General features: G+C 34.4%; 1 protein-coding gene across 13 annotated transcripts in view; it reads left to right on the top strand.

The window, feature by feature from the left end:
• Nucleotides 1–22,596, top strand: part of RNF111 (ring finger protein 111) — an 84,193-nt gene that overhangs the window by 16,750 nt on the left and 44,847 nt on the right. For all 13 annotated transcript variants that reach the window (XM_056809268.1, XM_007479661.3, XM_056809275.1 and 10 more), the window contains one exon: nt 14,584–15,476. In XM_056809268.1, coding sequence (XP_056665246.1) covers nt 14,603–15,476 — 874 coding nt within the window. In that variant the 5' untranslated portion in view covers nt 14,584–14,602. The remainder of the gene's footprint in view (nt 1–14,583; nt 15,477–22,596) is intronic.

The following is a 22,596-nucleotide window of genomic DNA, read 5'->3' as shown; positions in this document are numbered from 1 at the left end:
GGCTGAAATGAGCTTGTAGGATATAGAGGTTTCTGGGGCATAGGGGAAAAAAAGACTAGTGCAATCTGGAGGAGAATGAAATGTTAGACATATTGCATTATTACCTCTTCCCTATTCTTGTCTTGTCTTTTCCTCACCTTTTATTTTTGTAGCCATTCAACTTACCTAAAATGTACTCTATCCATGGCTCCCTTTGCTTATTAAAATAATTTTCTTTCATCAATTCAGCTACCATCTTCTCCATAAAGACTTCCATGATTTTCCCAACTAAAAGTAAAGCTATCCCTTTCCTTTTACTTTCCAATAATACTTTCCAATACTTTGTTGCGATCTCTTCTTTACCCCTCTTCTTTTACCATATAACTACTTTCTGTAATTTAATTTTTATCCTCTTTTGAAATTATGCACTTGATAGACATCAAAAATCTGAACATTTTCAACTCTGTACACCTGTATACAGAGGACAAACAAGGGTTGCATATTAATTTCTTTTGTAATTTATAATCTAATACTTAGTGTAGGTGTCATTGATTTATGTACCTGTCTGACATACATTACTGAACTCCTTGCTTACTTTTGGATATATGTTGTTTTTTCATTTTTTGGAAACCCAGAGTCTTGAACAATTATTCATTGAATTGAATAGCTTAAGAATTAATTCTTAATTGATATTTTTAGAGGTCATTATTTTATTTTCATATATTTTGCCTATAACTTTTCAAGAATATATTATTTATATGCTCCATCTCTACTCAGATACTTTAATTGTTATTGGAAAGGGTGTGTCAGTATATTTCCCTCCAGCTCCAATTATCCCTGTAATTTTCCAAACCAAAACATCAGTCTCTGACCACCAGAGTCCCATTTAGGTTATCTTCTATTAGTATTCAGGTTTTTTTTCAGTCCTGGGACTGTATTTTTGTTTATATGCTGAAAGTGCTTGGCACATTTTAAGTTCTTAAGTGCTTTTTCAAACAATTAGTTTGTTGTTTTCTAGGACTCTGTATTTTTATAGTCAGGCAGTCCTAGGATAGAGGATCATAGACTCATAGATCTAGAGTTGTAAGGCACCTCTGGGGCCATTTCTTGAACCCCTTCATTTTACAGATGACAAAACTAAAGTCTAGGAAGATAAGATCTCTTGCCCAAGGTCACATGGGAAGTAGCAGAGAAAAGAATTAGAACTTAGTCCTTCAACAGCAAAAGACCTAAGTTTAATTATTGCCTCTGACACATGCTAAAACACCAACTTTGTGATTCTGTGCAAGTCATTTCACTTCTCAGTGCTCTAGGCAAGTCTTTCAATATTATGAATTGGAGAGAAGATGCTGACATGAATTTATGGAGGGAGTTCTGTACTAGAGCTCCAAGAATAAAAATAAATCAATGACCCAGAATTAGTCTCTATTTCTTTCCGTAGATATTGGTCTCTCAACATCTTAGTAGACAGTTTTCATGAACTTCTGAAAATGCTGATATGAATTGCCACAATAAGTTGATATTACACTCAGTATTTCTGGCTTGGTTGTGTGGTTTGCTACATACAGTCTTTCCTCTGTACTGTTGACTTGGAGAATGAAGAATCACTTCCTCTGCATTAATTAGACATTTAAATAGTATGTTAGTGAATCCCTTAAAAATTAATAACAGCATAATATCTAGCATTTATATGATGCTTTTAAGTTTTGCAAAGAACTTTTGTCCTCAAACAACCTATGATAGGTGCTATCATTATCTCTGTGTCATAGATGAGGAAATGAAAGTTCCAAGGGTTTAACTGAGTTATCCAAATTCATAAAGCTAATTGAACTTAGATCTTAATTCTGCCTCTCCTGCCATCTATTAGCCTTCATTTAATCTTGAGGTATTTTAGCTCTAACAATAACTTTCCCAAAGCAAGCTTTTTTTAAATATTTAATTTTGGTTTTATTTTTTCTCAGTTACATGTAAACAAAAATTACCATTCATTTTTGAGTTCCAAATTCCTTCCCTTCCCCTTCTCCTTTCTTTCTTTTTTTTTAAACCCTTACCTTCCATCTTGGAGCCAATACTGTGTATTGGCTCCAAGGCAAAAGAGTGGTAAGGGCTAGGCAATGGGTGTCAAGTGACTTGCCCAGGGTCACACCCCTTCTCCTTTCTTGAGAAAGCATTTTGATAAAGATTATACTTGTGAGCATGCTTTCTTAAGTTATTTTTAGGCATTACTTAGTAGAAGTGTAATATAGTGAAATGAGCCCAGACTTTTGGAGTTCTAGGTTCAAAGACTTGGATTCAAATTTCATTTTTACAGTCTATATTAATTGTTTCACCATAGGCAAGTCACTTTAACTTCTCTGAGCCTGAATTCTCATTTGTAAAATGGGAGCACATTTCCTGTCTATTTTATAACAGTTTTTCTTTGGTTAACTGAACATGTACATGTAACTGTACAGTCAATCAGTAAGCAAATAAATATTTAATAAGTATCTACTATGTGCCTTGGGACTTTACTAAGTCCTGTGGATACCAAGAAAGGTGTCCTCCCTCCTCTCTCAAGGAGCTCAGAGTCTAATGAGGTAACCAGCATGCAATTAATTATGTAGAAGTAAACTGTTTATAGGATAAATTATTTGTTAATTAAAAATAATCAACAGAAGGAAGGAACAAGAATTAAAGTGGATTGTTAAAGATTGTGCGATGTTAGCTTAAGGAAATCAGAAGGCAGAAATAAGAAATGAGAATGAGCATTCCAGGCATGGGAGATAGAATGAAAATGCCCTGAAGTCTGGAGAGGGAGGGAGTATGTTATTCAAGGAACAGCAAGGAGGCCAATATCATTGGATTAAAGAACGTAAGGTGTAAGAAGTCTGGAAAGATGGAGGGGTGAGGAGGAGGTTTTGAAGGTCTTTGAACATCAGAAGATTTTATATTTAATCTTGGAGGCTATGGGGAACCTCTGGAATTTTTTGAGTAGGGAGGTGACCTGGTCAGTCCTTATACTTTTAGAAGTTTAATTTGGTAGTGCAGTGGATGATGGTCTGGAGTGGAGAGAGACCTGTGGTATCAGACTAACCAGCCAACTATTGTAATAGTTCAGGAATGAGGAGATGAGGTCCTTTATCAAAGTGTTGGCAGTGACTGAGGCCCTTTATCAAAGTGTTGGCAGTGTCAGAGGGGAGAAGGGTCATATTAAAGAGATGCTTCAGGGCAGAGTCTGGTTGACAGTGAAAATCAAGCATTTTTGTCCAGCTCACCCAACTTGCCTCCATAATAACCTGGAAGATATGCTATATGGGAAAGCCAAGAAAAAGTCACAGGGTAGCTTAGAAGGATAGGGAGTTCTACATATAATTAGATGGGGACTGGTCAGGAGCACAGTGCAGTGGCAACAGAGGCAGGGCAATGATAGAGGGAGCATTTTGGATATGTAATGATAGTAAGAAGACAGAGACTGACCACCAGGATTGGAAGCACTGGGACAGGAGGAGATCCTGGGGGATGTCTGAAGCTGAAGTGAAAACAGGAATAGGTAGTTGAACTGTGGCTTTAAGTCCAAGAGCAGATAAGGGGACTCAGCCTAGTAGCTAAGCCCATAGTGGTGGAATAATTAGGGCAGGAAGTCAACACCAAAGCTGGGAGTCAAGCAGTGCTCTGAGCCTACAGAACCTCCCAGTGTCTTAACTGAGGTGGAATTCAGCTGCAATTTACTGCAACACAACCCTACACAATCCAACAGATCCAAACCTGGGTCAGAAACTTGTAGAGGACAAAACATGAGGGCAGTGAACAAACCTCGATCCAGATCATACCACTTGGAAAACACTGAAAACTTGTGAGGTCCTAGAATAAGCTGTGAAAATAACAGGTTATAAAAAGATAGATGCTTGGGCCAGATACACCCCATTTTCCTAGAAGTGAGCAGAGCTCAGTACTAACAGACTAAAGTCAAGAAGTAGGCTGGAAGAATGAGCAGACAAAAAAGAACCCAACTGGAAAGTGCTACTATTGTGATAGGGAAACTCAAGACAGAGAAGAAATGAATGACAACCATGTATAAAGGTGAAATTATCAGGCCTTAGCAACAAATTTGATATGGGTGGTGGGAAAGGGTGAGGAGTTGAGGAAAATACCTAAGTTGTGAGCTTCTGTGTCTAGGTGGATGGTGGTACTTTCAATAGTACTAGAGAAATTAGGAAGAAGAAGATACTCTACTTCTGGTTATTTTAAGTTGAAGACGTGAGACTACAAAGTCAGGAGAAAGATTTCAGCTGGATTAGATTGGAGAATCGTCTGCTTAGAGATGAGAATTGAATCCTTGGGAGTTGATGTGAATAGAAAAGAAGGCCCCAAGTGAATAGAAAAGAAGGCCTAGAGCAGAACCCTGTAGAATACCCACTATTATTTGATATCATTTTAATAAAGATCCAGCAAAGGAGAGTGAAAAAATGTAGGAGGAGAAGCAAGAGAGATTAGTGTCCCAAAAACCTAGAAAGAGAAGAGAATCGAGGATAAAAGGGTGATTAACAGTGTCAAAGGCTGCAGAGAGGTTGTTGTCCATTGTATTGGAAGAGGAACAAAGTGACATTACTAGTGATGGCTTGACTCCTGAATAAATTGGTTTTGGGTGAGGCAGAGTTGCACATAGTTGTCAGTCTCACTCTTTTTCCGAGTTATTGAAGTCCAATGGCAATACAAAGTCAAAATGACTAGTGGTGACTCAGGCTGCAGTGGATGACCTTGACTACTCCACCGTGCCAGTTTTCACTGCCTTCATGGCCATTGGAACAAATTGTTTTCTTCCACTCACTCTGCTGGGGAAAGTCTTTAACATGTTTGGAATAGATACTTCCTTCATTCTTTGACAGGTTTAAGACTTGCTGATTACCCTCAACCTGATTTAACTTGCCTGCTGAAATGGTTTGCCAGGGTGTGACTCCTGTGCATGCTACAGATTCTTGGAGCCATAGATGAGAGCTGAGTGGCAAGTGGACACTAAAAGGAAGAAAGCAGCCTTGAAAAGGGCTTGGCAAAGCTTGAGCAAAGGGCTTGAGCAAAGATTTGGTAATTAAGAGATCTTCAGTGATTTGGGGGAACAATTAAGAGATCTACAGTGACTTTGGAGAGAGTAATTTTGATTGAATGTTGAAGTAAAAAACTAGACTAAAGATTTAAGAAGAGAATGAGAGGAAAAGAAGTAAAGGCCATTATAAATGACCATCTCAAAGATTTTAGACATAAAAGAAGAGGTACAGGAAAAGAGCTAGCATAAATGGATGGATTAAGTAAAAGTTTTTTGAGGAATGGAGGAAACATAGGCATGGACAGTAGTGAAGCACCCAGCATGCAGGAAATGATTAAAAACCAATGAGAGGGTGGGAGTAATAGAGAGGGCAATTTGCTGAATAGGTTGGGATGGATATCATGTAGATGAATTTTTATACTTGTAGATGAGTTTGTCTTGGCCAGAAAGATTACCTCATTATATATAAGACCAGGGTGAAGGTGACAGAAAACATCTGTGTTAAATGAGATGGGAGAAGAGGGAGCTTTCAGAAAATGACCTCAATTTTTTCCAGAAAATATGAGGTGAGGACTTACATATACACACACAAAAGTATTTGTAGTAAGTCTTTTTTGTGGAGGCAAAGAATAGGAAATTGAGGTGATGTCCATCATTTGGAGAATGGATAAACCAAGTTGTGGCATTATGATTGTGATGCACTACTATTATGCTTTAAGAAATGGCCAGATGGGGGTCTGTGTCAGAAAAACATTCAGAAAATACTATTTGAACTGAAGCAAGAGAATTTGGAACTCAATTTTTTTTTAAAGACAAAGTTCCCAACTGAGAGATTAGTGGGAAGGGAGCTCTTAGAGTAGAGGTTCTTAACCTTTTTTGTGTCATAGACCCTTTTGCTTCTTTGGAGAAGCCTTTAGACTCCTCTTCAGAATCATGGTTAAAGGTAATCAGTTACACTGAAATACATAGTTATAAAAAAAAATTAAGTTTAGTTACTTTAGGTTAGAAGCCTCTCTTTTAGAGATTTGTTCATGTCTTTATTCCTCCTTCCTCTAGTACCTTGTGCCAGGTAAACCTGAAATGAATATTTTAATTGAACTGAATGGTAAAATAATATATGCTAATTATTTCCTACTTCCCACTCTCCTTGACGCCCTGCATTGGGTGTCTTTAAATTTCTAGAATGAACTTTTATCTTACCTCCTCCGCAGAGTCCCTCTCTTTATTGAGGAAGCAACTGAAACTACTTTTGTTTTATTTTTTGTTTGTTTTTATTTTCTCATTTTTCCTCCCTCAATTCCTTCCAAAATCTATTGAGAAAGCAAAAACTATGATACCCATTATACATATGAAATAATGCAAAACATTTACACATTTGCTACATTATTTTAGAAAAAGGCAAGAAAAAGAAAAAATATATTTCCATCTACACAGTACCATCAGTTCTCTTTCAGGAGGTGAATAGTATTTTTCATCATGAGTTCTTTGGAATTGTGGACCAATGTATTGATCCACAGGCTTTCACTGTTGATCATCATTGATATTACTGTGCACAGTGATCTCTTGGTTCTTCTCATTTCACTTTGTATCATTTCATAAGAGCCTTTCCAGGTTTTTCTGAAATCATCCTCTTCATCATTTCTTATAGCACAATTAGTATTCATCACATTCATATACCATTACTTTTTCAGCTATTCCATTTGATGAGTATTCCCCCTTAGTTTCTAATTTTTTTGCCAGCATAAAAAGAGCTGCTATAAATATATTTTGTACATGAGTCCTTTTCTTTTTTCCTTTAATCTCTTTGGGGTAAAATCCTAGTAGTTGCTGGATCAAAGCATATGTATAATTTTATGCTCCTTTCAATGTTGTTTCCAGAATCCTTGGACCTTCACAACTCCACCATCAGTATATTCGTGTACCTATTTTCCCACATCCCTCCAGCATTTGTCACTCTGATGGGGTTTGAGATAGTTAATCTCAGAGTTTTTAAAATGTGCCTTTTTCTAATTACTAGTGAGTTAGAGCATTTTTTTAATGTAACTGTTGAAGAAGTACTTTTTTTTTTGCTTGAAACTTTTCCTGATCTCTGCTCCTCCCCCCAGTTGATAGTAACTGCCCTCCTTAGCTACTTTGTGTTTAACTACTTTATACATATTTGTGTTCAGTTTATATTTGTTATGCAAATTTGTATATGTTTTTGTCTTCCCATGGGAATGAGCTCCTAAGGAGTAGGGATTGTTTCCATCTTTGTACTTGTATTCCTATGCCTGCTACCTGGTACATTGTATGTGCTTAATAAGTACTTATTAATTTGTCCCCACATTTGATTCCTCCTCATGGCTCTTGGGATTTTTCCTATTCTAACTTCACTTTTTACTCTTTATTACTTGCTTCAGATTCCAAACAACTCAATGGCAGGAATGTTCATTCAGAAGAGCAGTATTTGATTTTCTGCTCTTCATTCTACATTGTATATGAAGTTGAGGATGATTGTAACTCAAGATGTAAAAAAAAGTATATGGGATACAGTTTCCACAATAAATTTTCCTTGGAAATTAAAAAATGATACAATAAAAAGGTAAAGCAGCATTTGTTAAATAATTACTGTTTGCCTGAACCCCATTAAACTCTTAAGACACAACATAAATACATATAAATAGAACATTTGTACAAAGTAATTTAGCATATGGTATAAACAGTTTAACTAGGGGCAAGAAATGTCTCATTTAGGAAAAAACACTTGAACTTGACTTTGAAGGCAACTTGTCATTCAAAGAATTAAGAGTTGAGAAGTGAGTGTATTCTAAACTCTGGGAACAGGAAGTGAAATGTTGTATTCTAGGATCAGCAAGTATGTTTGCCTGGTTGGTAGTATAAGTATGGGAGAATAATGTGGTCCTGGAAAGGTAAGGTAGAGCCTGATTAATAAAGACTTTAAATGCCAAATAGATCTAATGAGGCATTCAGGAGCTATTGCTATCATTGAGCTAGGGAGTGACATGGTCAGACCTATTCTTTGGGAATATTACTTTGTTTGCTATTTGAAGGATAAATTGAGGTAGTGACTTGAGATTAGAAACCAGTTAGTTGACATTTGTAATAGTTGGGGGAAATGTGAGAAAGATCTGAATTCTGTGGTTAATAGTGTGAGTGAAAAGAATGGAACATATATTTTGGAGTTGTAATTGACAATGTTTGATGAGTGATGGAGAGTGAATGATTCCAGAGTTTTGATCCTCAGTGACTGCAAGAACATTAGAAAGAGATGGATTAAGTTTACTTAAAATTTACTCCTTCAAAATTATTCTTTAACATTTATGAAAATACAGTGTTTTGTAAAGTTAACCATATCATTAGATTACTATAATATTTTGTACATTGAATACAATTTTGAATAATTATTTTCAGTTTGGGGAGCAGCACTTTTAAAAGAATATTTGATAAGAGCACTAGAGAAGAAGTTTTAAGCAGGATACTGAAGGCCCACAAGATTTCATTATTTAAGTCAGTGGATGGATCTGCCAAAAAAAAAATAATCAAGGAATGGGCCCCAAAGCTCTCTTCAAATTTTAAAGTGCTATAAAGTGATGAGGTGATTGGATTTGCGTAGTTTTACTATAAAAGGCAGAACTAGAAGCAAGATTGTTAACCTGATGATTTGAAAGATAGCAATGCCCTTGATAATCATAGGAAAGTTTGGAAGAGAGAATAGGTTTTGAGGATAAGAGGATACAATGAAATTTGAGATCTATTGTAACCCATTCATGCCAGTTCATTCTAAGACTTTTCCAACCAAATTGCAAAAGGGGGCCACAAGACTTTTACTCCTTGGGAGTTTAGTCTCTGAAAGTGCCTTTTGTAGCCACTGAGCAGATCTGAGAGGCCTACTAGAGGGACAGATTTGGGATTTTCTTAAACTCTTGCCTGTGGGTCCTGGGTTGGATTTGAGTTATAACTGCCCTAAGGGACCCATACTAGTTTCAGAAGTATGTAGGGGGGAGAATTATTGAAGTGGGATAAGGATAGGCTTGGTTGTTTTGGAGATAGGTCCCAGCTTCATTCTCATGGGAAGAGTAGTACTCAAGTCTTTTTCCCACCTCCAAATTGTTTATTCACACAGCTCTTAAGGGTCAGACCAATATTATATTTTGGAGAGTGCTGTTCAAATGAAAAAGGAAATACTTCTTGGGCTTAGGACAATTATGGGAACAAGAAGCATAAAATTATATAATTGAGCATTGAATAGTAACCTTAAATGCTACAATATCATACCTTGCTTGTTTTTAAGAATCAAGAAGGTAAAAGATAAGGACAGTAGAAGACTTACGTTTTTTAAGTCTGATTTTTGAAGTAGGCTTTGTTCCTTCTACTTCTATAGTATCTGTTGAGTTCATCTCCTTTTTTCACTGACATAGTGACTGCCTTAGATCAAACCTTTTTCACCTCTTTACCTGGAAATAATTTCTTACTTGGTTTCTTTACATTCCAATTCACCATCCATAGTAAGCAGAATAGTTTTCCTAAGAAAACGGACTGATATATCAGTTGCTTGCTAAAAACTTTTTTTTTCCTTCTATTAGATGTAGGAAAAGATTAAATGCCAGTTGAGTGTGTAAGATCCTCCACATTCTCATTTCACCTACCGCCCCTTCAAGTGTTCCTAGATTCCAATGAACTTTCTGCTATTTATACCTTGTTCTCTGTCATCTCACAGTTTCAAAAGGTACTTCCAATGCTTGTGTTATTCCATTGCAAAGAAATGTATTGTTATATTCTCTCCTGATCTTTACTTCTAGAACCCTCTTCTTTTAAGATTCAGCTTAGTTGCCATCTCTTTGAAATTTTCCCAACTCCCTCATACACATACATACCTTTATACTCTCTCCCTCTTGAGATTATCTTGAAGTTAATTTAGTAATGTACACGTGTATTTCTTTGTCACCACCTCTCCTCCAAATGTTAGTTTCTTCAGGACTGATATTGTTTTATTTTTGTGTTTTTATCCAGACCTAGTAGCAAAATTCACTGGCAGAAGGTAAGGGTTTAAAAATAAATAACTAAAAATAAATTTTAATTTTAAACTCTTACATTACATCTTAGAATCAATACCATGTATTGGTTCCAAGGCAAAAGAGTGGTAAGGGCGGGCAAGGGGGGGGTTGGTTAAGTGACTTGCCAAGAGTCACTCAACTAGAAAGTATCTGTTGTCAGATTTGAACCCAGGATCTCCTGACTCTCAATTCACTGAGACACCTACTTGCCCCCAGTAGATCCTTTATAAATTTGTGTTGTATTGAGTTAGACAAGGTTCCTTAATTATGAAGGAAAGTGTCTTAGATGAAATAAATAAGATATTGTGGGAAATGGTATCAGAGTGAATCAATTGATAAATCTTTGTCACTTCCCCCCCTTCTTTTCACAATTTGTCTAGTAAAATAATACTTCAGATCCCTCACATCATAGAGCAATTATGTATTTGGGATAAATTGATTTTCTAGATAATTGAAATTTAATTAAACCTTGAAGCACTGAAATGTATTTTTTTCTAAACTGACTTTTTAAAAAGAATAAATGGAATTTGGCATTTTTATTACCATCATTATTCTGAAATAAGTTAATAGTGTTTTGCTATAAATGTAATAGTACATCAGACATTCATGGTTTGAGACTGAATGAGATTGAATGCATATTAACTTTAGGAATTTCCTTGAAACTTCAACAAATGACAAAGTGTTCTTCTTGACTCACAGAAAGCATCAGTTTCCCTTTTGGTTTATTTGTATTCTTCAAAACATTTCTGCATCATACATTTACAGTGTAGATCATATTAAATATTAGGTCATACTCTCTCACTTGGACTAAATTTGTTAATGTTTTTTGAATGAATGTCACACACTATTTCAAGAATTCGTTTTGGTTTATTTTGGAGAAAACTTACTCTAAAGCCTATGGATGATCATACTTTTGCAAATATGATAGCAGATCACAATTTTCTTCAAATTTTCCTTAATGTTTACAGAAGCAACATTGAAGGTTGTGTAATTGGTTAACATTAATAGACTTCTTGAGTTCAGTGCTCTTTCTTGCTTTTGTAGTTGTTTCCCTTAAGCTTAGCACAGTTCCTATGCATGTTAAGCACTTGATAAATGGTTTTTCATTCAGTCTCATCTTAGGCTATTATTTGATTTGGCATTGATTCCCCCCTCTCCCCCTCCATCTGTCTTGTGGCACAATTTTATGATGCAGTTGATTCAAATAGGAACAGGGGAGAACTAGTTAATGATCATGCTGACAAATCAGACACGATAGGGCCAAGAAATACACACTGCTAATTATAAAAAGTCAAACCTTGGAGAGGAAATTCTACTCTTTTAAAAAGGCAGTGCATCAAAAACCCTTAGGTGAGTATAGGCCATAGGTTAAGAGGCTTCATAGTATAGTATGGGGAGTATTGGGTTTTGAATCAGGAAATTTGAGTTATTGTTCAAATCTACCATATACTAGCAGCATGTTCTTAGGTGAGTCATTTAGCTTCTCTCTATGATCATTTTTTGGGTCCATAATTATTAATTTGGCTGTTTAGCTGCTAAATCTTAGTGTTTTATGAGATATTGAGGTTGTGAGGTTCCCATGATCATCTTGCCAGGATGTGTCAGAGGCCCAAAGGTAGGACTTGAACCTGAACTCTTCTAAAACAGTCTCTTCTTCAAGGAACTTTTTACAGATTCTGACAGAAGTACCTTATTTCCTTTTTTTGTTAGGATTACTGAACTGATAAATCAGGAAAATACTTTGTAGATGATTTCCTTAGATATTAACAAAGCATTTAATAAAATTTCAGATGTTATTTTTGTGCAAAAGAAGATATGTGGGCTACAATTAGGTGGATTTGGAATTAGTTTTTTAGTGACTGTATCCAAAGAGTTGTCATTAATAGTTCAATATCAGCTTGGAAGGAGATTTACAGTGGAGTGCTATATAGAAATATTGATTATTGTTGAAGGTCACTCAGAAGAGTAAAAAAAGGATTGCCAGGCAGCAGTTGAGGATACAGTCGATATAAGGTGACATAATTTTTGTATGAACCTCTTCAGTACAGTTTTGTGGTATTTCACAGGGACTTTCAGTGGCACATAAAAAGTTGAAGGCAAAGGTTGTTTATTACCATTGAATTAGAGCTCCATGTAGGACTCTGTGCCCAAAACTATGTTGCATTTTCATCACCTTCATTCCCCATTAGTTGTGTATATGCAAAGGAGTATTGGCTTATGGGTAGTGGCATCTGACAAATTTAAGTAATCAGTTTTCCCAGACACTGTCAGTTATTAAATATCCAATTGAAGGAATGTCATTTAACCTTTTGGACCCTCAGTTTGTTCTTTTTGTTAAATGAGGGAATTGAGGTCCCTTTTGTATGGTAGAATTCTACAAAAGTAATTGGTCAGTTTGGTAGTTTGATTTGAAGTGCTAAACTTATACATGATAAACTTTTATAGAAATGAAAGAAAGAAAATTAGTCATTGGCCGGGCATATAGTTTTAAAATAAGATGCTTGTAGTATACAAATATTTGAACTATTTGTACTTTGTAAATTTTGTTATCTACTTAACTATCTCATCAAAAATATAAATTCAGATGGCTTACATTTTTGTAAAAAATTATAAAATAAATCTTGATGTAGTTGTTCTAGACAGGTAGCTGGCACAGTGGGTAGAATGCTGGTCCTGGGGTTGGGGAGTCTTAAATTCCTATCCAGCCTGAGACACTAGCTGTGTCTGGCTGGATTGTAATTCAAGTGAGTCACAGTTTGCCTCAGTATCCTTAACTGTAAAATGAGATTAATAATAGTTTAATACATATTTATTACTTTCTCTAACCTTGTTCTTTGTTTCCTTTTGATCTCTTCTTTATATATACTTACAAAGTTTTGCTTTTGTCTCTAATAAAGTTATAATGACCACGCTTACAATTTATTTTTTTGTAATTTTAAAATCAATTACATGTAATAACAAATTTCAGCATAAGTTTTCTGAAGTTGTATGACCCAAATTGTCTCCCTTTCTCCCTTTCCTCCCTCCTCCTGCAGCTGGCAAGCAATTCACTCTGTTATACATGCATTATCCCGCAAAACACATTTCCATATTGTTCATTTTTGTGAGTAATAATATAAAACCAAAACTCCCAAACAAAAATCCAAATAAACAAATGAAAATTTGTATGCTTTCATCTGCATTCCAACTTCAAAAGTTGGATAGCATTCTCTGTCATAAGTCCCTCAGAATTGTCCTGGATTGCTGAGAGTAGCTAAGTCTATCAGAGTTGATCTGGTCATTCCACAATATTGCTGTTATTGTGTACAATTGAACACATGTACTTTAAAAATAATTTTCATCATCTTCATTTCTCAAGCTATTCCTTACCTACTATGTTTATATCTCTATCTCTAAAATAGAAGAAATGCTTTCTAAAATGACATCATGAGAATAAATGAAATGACATATATAAGATACTCTTGGATTATATAGGAAAAAGGAGCCTTAATCATGCTAGATTTTTTTTTTCTGAGTCAAAGATCTGATTTTATTTGTGGGCACAAATACAGAAGTTAGAGATTTGCTACCATGCTCAGACTATAGCAGACATATTTTTTCTTTTTTTCCTTTTTTAACATTTAAAATTTAAAATTTTTCCATGGTTACATTATTCTTGTTGTTTCCCTTCCCTTTTCCCTCCTCCCTCCTGGGGTTGTCAAGCACTTTCACTGGGTTATACATATATTATCACTCAAATCCAATTTCCATAGTATTCACTTTTGTAAGAGAGTAATCTTTTAAAACCAAAACCCCAAATCATATATCCATATAAAAAAGTGATAAATCATATATTTGTTTGTTTGTTTCCTGACTATTGATTCTACTCCCATAGTTCTTTCTCTCTAGGTAGATAGCATTCTTTCTCATAAGTCCCTCAGAGTTGCCTTTTTTGTAGCTTTTTTGTAACAAAATCAATTACATTTGATCATCCCACAGTGTTTCAGTGTGTTATGTTTTCCTGGTTCTGCTTATTTCCCTCCATATCATTTCTTGTAGGTCTTTCCAATTCATGCTAGATTTTTAAAATGATAATGAATATTAAGTGTTCTTTAGGCATTGTTTAGTATAATATATACCAACTTAGAATAAACTGAAATTTGTGTTAACTGAATTGAGGTCTCAGTTTCAATTCAATAGCTAAGTCTTTTGTATTCATTTGTGTCTGTTTCATTATCGTTTTGTTTTGTTTTTTTTAGAATAGGCCAATTTTGACCAAATTTGAGACTATTAAACGGTGCCAATATATATATGCTTTAATTTGAAATTATGATCTAGCTCATTATTTTGAAAGTGTCTAACATTGAAATGGCTTTTGTAATTAGAAAAAAAAGGGCATTAATTCAATAATAGAAAAATTAAAAGATTTGAAAGTGGTGATATCCTCTCGTGAAAATGTTTTAGCAGAATTTAAAATCTTCATAATTTTATAGTATTTCCACAGTATTGATAAAGCATATTTTAAAAATATTTTGTATTCTGTCTTTTTAGGACTTCCTTACAATTTCCCATGACTCAATGGACTCCTGATTGTAACAGACTCTATACCTTAAAAGCGGATATGAAGAGTGAGGTACCTTCTGATGCACCAAAGACACCGGAAAGTCTAAAAGGGATCCTCTTGCACCCTGAGCCCATCGGGGCAGCCAAAACTTTCCCTGCAGAAGTTGAGATGATAGCTAGTAAAGTAGAGAATGAATTCTCTCACTTGTGTGATGATTCTCAAAAACAAGAGAAAGACATGAATAGTAACCAACAAGACCAAGAAAAAGGCATTGTGGTAAGGAAAAAACGGAAGAGTCAGCAGGCTGGCCCTTCATATACTCAAAACTGTGTTGTTAAAGAAAGCCAGGGAATGTTAGGATTGAGACAACACCTAGAAACACAAAGCGACGAAGATAATGATTCCTCTTTTAGCGATTGTGTTTCTTCCCCTTCATCTAGTCTGCATTTTGGAGATTCTGACACGGTAACATCTGATGAAGACAAGGAAGTCTCTGTTAGGCATTCCCAGGCAATATTGAATGCTAAAAGTAGAACTCATGGTTCTCGGTCACAAAAGTGGCCTCGGACTGAGACAGAATCTGTCTCAGGATTATTGATGAAAAGGCCCTGTTTTCATACTAATTCATTAAGGAGACTTCCATGTAGAAAGAGATTTGTGAAAAATTCTTCACAGAGGACACAGAAACAAAAAGAGAGAATTTTAATGCAGAGGAAAAAACGGGAGGTCCGGCGAAAGTATGCATTGCTCCCTAGCTCTAGCAGTTCTAGTGAGAATGACCTCAGTAGTGAATCCTCTTCTAGCTCTTCCACTGAAGGAGAAGAAGACTTATTTGTGTCGACCAGTGAAAATCATCAAAACAGTGCAACCATTCCCTCAGGTAAAACTAAGATTCAATTTACTCAAGTGAGTAAAAAACATTAGAGTAGTTGAACTGTTAATGTTTTGGGGTATTACCTATATATATGAATATGTTTTTAAAAGGGGATTTTAGTGTATTTTAAAATTATTAGAGAATCAGCATTGTGGAATTCATTTTAATATTGAATACATTGATATGTAAACATAGTTACAAATTGTGAAATAAATTCTAAGATAGGTTTATATATTTTTTCTAGTTTTCATTTTCTTTGGGGGAAAAAAAACACTTTGTATTTTGTTTTTATATCCCTTTCATTTCTGGGGTGTCAAGGGAATTGAATGTTCTGTTGTTAAAAAAGACAAACAAGGAAGCAAAACCATCCAGGACATTGAAGTGACCTTTTCTGACAATGGGTGCAACATTTTTGTACTTTTAGTCCTTCCCTACTGCCAGGATTGTTGATATTTTTTAACTTCTCAGAATTTGGCTTCCTTTTAGTGATATTTTAATATACATTGTTGTAGTCGTGCATATTGTTCTTCTGATTCTGCTTATTTCACTGCATTAGTTGATACATTCCTTAAAATATTTTCTCAGTTACTCATATTTATTGTTTCTTTAGTGCAAAATAATATTGGAGTAGATTTTTAATGCATTTAATAATTGAGAGTTGGCTGTAAAAAATAAAGAAAGCAATGGAAATTATGTGCATCTTGAATCATAAGCCCATAAAATATGTAACCTGAAACAGAACAATTAAGCATTTTTTTTCTCTTCATTGCCTCTTTAAAATGTTTTTAAACAGACTTGTGTTTCCTTTAGATGTTATCCTTGCCAGCCAAATTGTAAGCTTTTCAAGGACGGGTACTATTTGTTTCATTTTTGACTTTGTATCCCAAGCACTTAGCATAGTGCCTGGCAAATAAACATAGTAGGGACTTGACTTAACCATCTTTGTTGATTGATTCGCTTTTAGAAATTAGATTACATACATTTCAAAATGGATATATTTTCATTATGTTTTTATTCAGATTAAATTTATAGCTGTATAAGAGCAACATAAATTTATTTCCTATACCAAAGTTAACTGAAATAAATTTTTGTGACTCTCCTATGAAACTTGCACCATACTGTATTACAGGTTTTTAATACTTTTGTATTCCCTCCAGACTTATCAGTGGATACAACTCCAAAAATGTACATGTATTTGAATAAGGAAAGGAACTGTTATTCTTCCTAAACTTATTTTAATTTTAATTCACTGAAGTGACAAAGTTGCATATAGTCTCCATGTTGCTATAACTCTTGAGTACTTCCTCTCTTTGTTATACCTAGCAGTAAGAAAGAGACAAATAAGTGGTCCAGTGGACTAAAGTTACTAGTTTCAAGAGTCAGAAAATTCTGAGTTTAACATTTTTAGATGCTTACTCTTTGATGCTGGGTAATTTAACTTAACCATTCAACTTTAGTTTCTTTATCTATAAAATGGAAATAGTAATAGTACTTACTTTACATGGTTGTTGTGAGGATCAGATGAGAAGATAGGAAAAAAGAAAGTTGCAAACTAAAGAACTATGTTAAGATTGCTGGCCACTATTATTATCATATAACAGTCTGTCAAGATATGTAATCGATTGTGGGTAGTTAAGGACAAATTACATAATAGAGATATATCTGGAACTCATTGAAAATATAATATGAATTAAAGAAAATATGCATTAAGAAAGATAATATATTCCAAAAATGCATTCACTGAATTAGCACTGATTCTTGCCTCTTCTTGTCTGGAATCTGGGCTTCTAAATTTTTGTAAGGTTTTAATAACTCCCATCCTTGTGGACAGGACTTTATTTTTTTAATCTCTTTTCTCATATCTTCCTTTCTGAAGCTCCATTTTTCTTCTCATCAGTGCTGTTTGTATTCTTTTATGCCAAAGCAGCTAGCCCTTAAAGGGAAACCTCTTTAGATTTCAGTTACCCCATTATTGTTCCATCTTTTCTCATAACTAAAACTTTGTAAATAAAAAAATTTTCTACCCCATAAAGATCATAGAGAAGAAAATCTTCTTACTTAAATCTTAATTATTCCCTTGATTGAACACACTTAGTGGACTAGGGAGATATATATCAATGCTTTTCTGATTATCTACTGTCCCTTTATTCAGATAGATGTTAAGTAGGGGAAAGAATTAAGGATCGTAAGCACATAAGTTTACTGGAAGGACTCCTAGGAGACTTTGGGTAAAGAAGGGTCTTACTATTAATGATAAACTCCTTGTCCACCTGGTTTGGGAATGAACTGAGTCTTGAAACCTCTAGGCTTGACTTATACTGATAAAATAATATAGTGGCTATGGCTTTAATTTACTTTGAATATGAATCATAGGTACAGATACTCTTTTATTTTGACTGAAAGGTGTTTTCAGATCAGATCTCTGTTAAGGATTGGGAGGGAAAAGCTAGCCAATATGGACTAATATATAACCCAGCTGATAGAGAAAAGTCAACTTCACCAAAGGAGGCTTAAATAGATCTTAAAATATCAATATTTAAAATATATAAAAACTAATTTCTTTAATTTTTGTATTAAATTCTTCTGGTATTAAAATAGTATTGTTTTCTACTATTATTAGTTGCTCATGTATAGTATTCTAGTCATGTTGTGGGTTAAATAGGCTTTTGTGGGCTATTCTGGGAACCTAACATTGTTGCTATGGGAAAATGCATTCCAAGTTCCAAACAGCCAACTTATAAATTAACTTTGGGAACTCAAACCATTGGTAAGTAGGGGATTGACTACCTGTATTCTGGATATTTTTTCTCATCTGTATATATTGCAAGTAACAAGCATTATCTCTGGAGACACAAATCCAGAGATTCAGAATGGAAAACAAATATCCTTTGGGATGTTCTAGTTGTACCTGCATATAGATTCAAGTAAACATATTTATTTAGCATTTTGAAGGATTCAGAGACGCATATAACTTGGCCCCTGCCATCCAGGAACTTAATATCTGATTTAATTGATACCATTAACTGTGGAAAGCTAATTAATAATACAAGATTTACATAGCAGTTCATCAGTAGAATAAATGTTATAAGTCAGTGCACTATTAGTAAATCCTATGTGTCTATTATGTGCATTTTACTGTGCTGGGATCTTCAAAATGCAAAACATAGAAGATGATAGCTATCCTTTAACAAGCTTACAGTTTAGTAGGCATAGATATTACATACCCAAATAACTGAACACAAAAATAACAGGATAAATGAATAAGAGAAATATGGGGTTTGAGTAATTGAGAGGATACTATCTAAGGTCCAAAGGGGGAAAAGGTCAGTACCAAATGATGGGATTAAAGGAATCTTAAAGGAGAAAATAGCATTTGATCTGGATTAAATATATAGGTAAATTTAATAGCCAAAAAAATGGTAGAGAAAGATATAGGAATTTAGGAGATGGAGAAAGAACATTGATTTCCATGAGATGGTTTTTTTTTACTACTACAAATCTATAAAGTAGCCTGTGGGCCCATTGTGATTTATTTGTAAATTTATTACTTAAAGTATTTATAATTGCCTCATTTACTTATATTTCTTACACTGGCTTGATGTATTTAACTTTAGCACATGGTAAAGTTGAATATTAGTTGTTACAAACACCAACATTTTATTTTTATTTATTTTTTACCAATTACATGTAATACCAAGTTTTTCTATTAAGTTTTCTGAAGTTATATGATCCAAACTGCCTCCCTCCTTCTATCCCTCTGTTATTCTCTGTTTCCAGAGCTGGCAAGCAAAACACCAACATTTTTTGTGATTATTTCTTTTAACTATTATCCTTTTACCTAACCTTTGAAAGCTGCCTATAAGTTATTCTTTTGGGATTAATTAGTTTATAGAATGGTTATATAGGAAATACTTGATTTGAACATTTCTTTTATAGTTTGTAGAGGAACTCTGCTATTTGTCACTTAGGTCTAACTATAGTTATTAAGGTACCTAATTCTTTCTCCAGATGTCTTTTGAAAAAGGAAGCACATTGCTTTTATTGTTTTCTTTTGAGTATAGTCACGCAGAATTATATTTTCATCTTTTAATTTTTTCTTGCATAACTGAGGAATAATAGACTGAAGTCACTTTTCAGAAAATTTTAGATAATACCAAATTGCCAGTTCCACTGGATTTTACAAATTGTTTTAGCAGCTGTGGTTTTATGTAGATAGAGCCTAGTTTATCAAAGCTACTAATAGCAAATTAGCATTTTTACTCTGAGCTTATCTTTTAGTAAAATTAATCTGTGCATTAGATTAGACAACAAAACTTAAATAAAAACCCAATTCTTTAGAAGCAAATTATCCAAAAATTAATTTCACTTAACATTTCTCAAAGTGCCATTAAAAATTTGGTTCATTTCCTCATATATCATTGAACTTTTGACTTTCTTTGAAAGTGCAATTGTTGCTACATGTTTGAACTCGTAAGTAACCAAGAACATATGAGAAGAAAATTCAAAAGAGCAGAGATTACTGTGGCAGAAGAGAAAAATAATGAAGCCAAAAAGAACTCGTGCAGGTACTGTGTTCATCGTACTTCAATAATTATATATTAATTTATGGGAGCACGTGATTGTGCCTTGCCTAGGATGTGAAGTCAGGAATGGGGTGCACCATTGGATGAAGTACACAATGAGATCACAGATCCATTGATTTATTAAAATTATGCTACAGCTGCCTTTTTACTCACCTACATAGAATCTAATAGAAAGAAAAAAAATTGTTAAGCAGCACAAATAGATGTCATAAGATGAATTTGCTCATTTCTTTACCCTTTGATGAGCTCCTTACAACCCACTAGTTAATTAAACTTGTATATTTTGGTTCCAAATGAGTAGCAGATTAGAAAAGGAAAACTTCAGGTAGACAGTTGTAATGAGAAGTAAAAATTGATAGCCATATAGAAAGAAAATATGTTGTTATAAAAAGATACAGGGCAGAGGGGTGCAGCTAGGTGACGCAGTGAATTAAAGCTAAGCCTAGAGATGGGAGGGCCTAGGCTTAAATCTGTCATTAGATACTTCCTAGCTCTGTGACTCTGGGCAAGTCACTTGACCCTCATTGCCTAAACCTTTCCACTCTTCTGCCTTGTAACCAATACATGGTATTGATTCTAAGAAGGTAAGGATTTGAAAAAATAGAAAAAGATATAGAGGCTCAAAATAAAGTAGAGCAGTGTGGAGTCATTTGGTATGGGGCCACATAGCCCTATAACTTCATTAAACTTAAAGGCACTATTGTTATAGCTAAATATAATTTATATTACTAATAATCCTGAGTCATCAAGAAAACTTATATTTTATGAGTTTTTTGATAGACAAGGAAGTGTATAAATCTATTATGTTATGATATCTGTCCAAACTGAAAGGTATTTTAATATTTCAAGAAGTAAGTCCTCTGTTTAAATCAATTTGTTCCTCAAAGGCTCTGGAACATTGAAGTTCTATAATTTAAAAAAATGTTTTACTCTTTAATTCATGTTGCTATTGGTAGGGTGAATGTAATGCACAGGCAAAATATACAAAGAGAACAAATTAAGTACTAGGAAAGGTTTCTTGTAGAAGGTGGGACTTGAATTGAGACTTGAAGGAACACAGAGATGCTAGGATGGAGAGATGAGAAGAAAGCATTCCGGGTATATAGGAGACATTCAGTAAAAAATGATTAGATACAGGAGATAGAATGTAGTGTTAAAAGAACAGCAAAGAGACCAATGTCATTGGATTATGGAATACTGGAAGAAAGTGTGGTTCTAGAGTCAATCATCAAGTATTTATTAACCACCTACAAGGTGCCAGGCATTGTACTAAGTGTTGGGTGTACAAAATGCTAAAGTAAAACTGGCCTTGCCCTGCAGGAACTTAGTCTAGTTAGGGAAGCCTGTGTGGACATACATAATTTGATACAAAAGATACAAAATGACAAAATGGAGAGAAGTGCTTGAACTGAATTTTGAAGAATCCTGAATCAAGGGTTAGAAGGGGTGTAGGGGTACATTTTAAGCATGGAAGACAGCTAATGCAAATGCACAAAGATGGAAGGTGGAGTGTCATGTATAGGGAAAAGACAGAGAAATTTGACCGCATTGCACCATGTACAAAAGAATATAATGTGAAAACAAGGTTGTAAAGATAAGTGGGAATAGGTCATAAAGGATTTAAAATGCCAAACCTAGGAGACTACTTCTAGAGGTAATAGGGAAGGAAAGCAACACAGTCAAATAATTTTGACAGATGATTGGAGGTGGGAGGAATGGGGGATGGAGGGAGATTGAGGCAGTTAGACCAGTTGGGCTGTTGTAGCCGTCCAATATAATTTTTAGAATTTTAATTTAAAATTTTCTTTCTTGATTTGAATTCCCTTGTCTTGTAATTTTCATCCATTGATACCATAGTTCTTTAGAGCAAAATAATATATTCCCTCTTTTGTGTCAGTCAGTTTATTATGCACTAGCACTGTGTTAATTATTTAAACACTTTTAGGAAGGCTTTTTAAAAAAAATTCAAAGATATTTTATTTTCCCAATTACGTGTAATAATTTTCAACATAGGTTTTTCAAAATTATAAGATCCTTCTTCCCTTCCCTCTCCCCACTCAGAAATAGTAAGCAATTTTATCTGGGCCATATATATATATATTTGGTATCATGCAAAACACACTTCTATATTGGCCATTGTTGTAAGAGCATACTTACGTAAAATCAAAATCCTAGACAGGAAATATCTGATGTGAAAGATAGTTATGCTTTGATCCTTATCTATGCAACTCCCAACAGTTCTTTCTCTGGAGGTGAAATTCCCTTTCTGAAGTCCTTCAGAATTGTCCCAGATCATTGCACTGCTGACAGTAGCCAAGTTTTCACAATTGATCATTGTACAATATTGCTGTTACTGTATGTAATGTTCTCCTGGTTCTGCTTATTTTGCACTTGATCAGTTTATGTAGATCTTCCAGCTTTTTCTGAAATCATCCTGTTCATCATTTCTTACAGCCCAATAATATTCCATCACCAACATACACCACAATTTATTCCCACTTGGTGGACATCTCAATTTCCAATTCTTTGCTTCTATAAATATT

The sequence above is a fragment of the Monodelphis domestica genome, chromosome 1 (genome assembly GCF_027887165.1).
Source record: "Monodelphis domestica isolate mMonDom1 chromosome 1, mMonDom1.pri, whole genome shotgun sequence".
In the NCBI taxonomy this organism is placed as follows: Eukaryota; Metazoa; Chordata; class Mammalia; order Didelphimorphia; family Didelphidae; genus Monodelphis; species Monodelphis domestica.
This window is presented reverse-complemented; position numbering and strand designations above follow the sequence as displayed.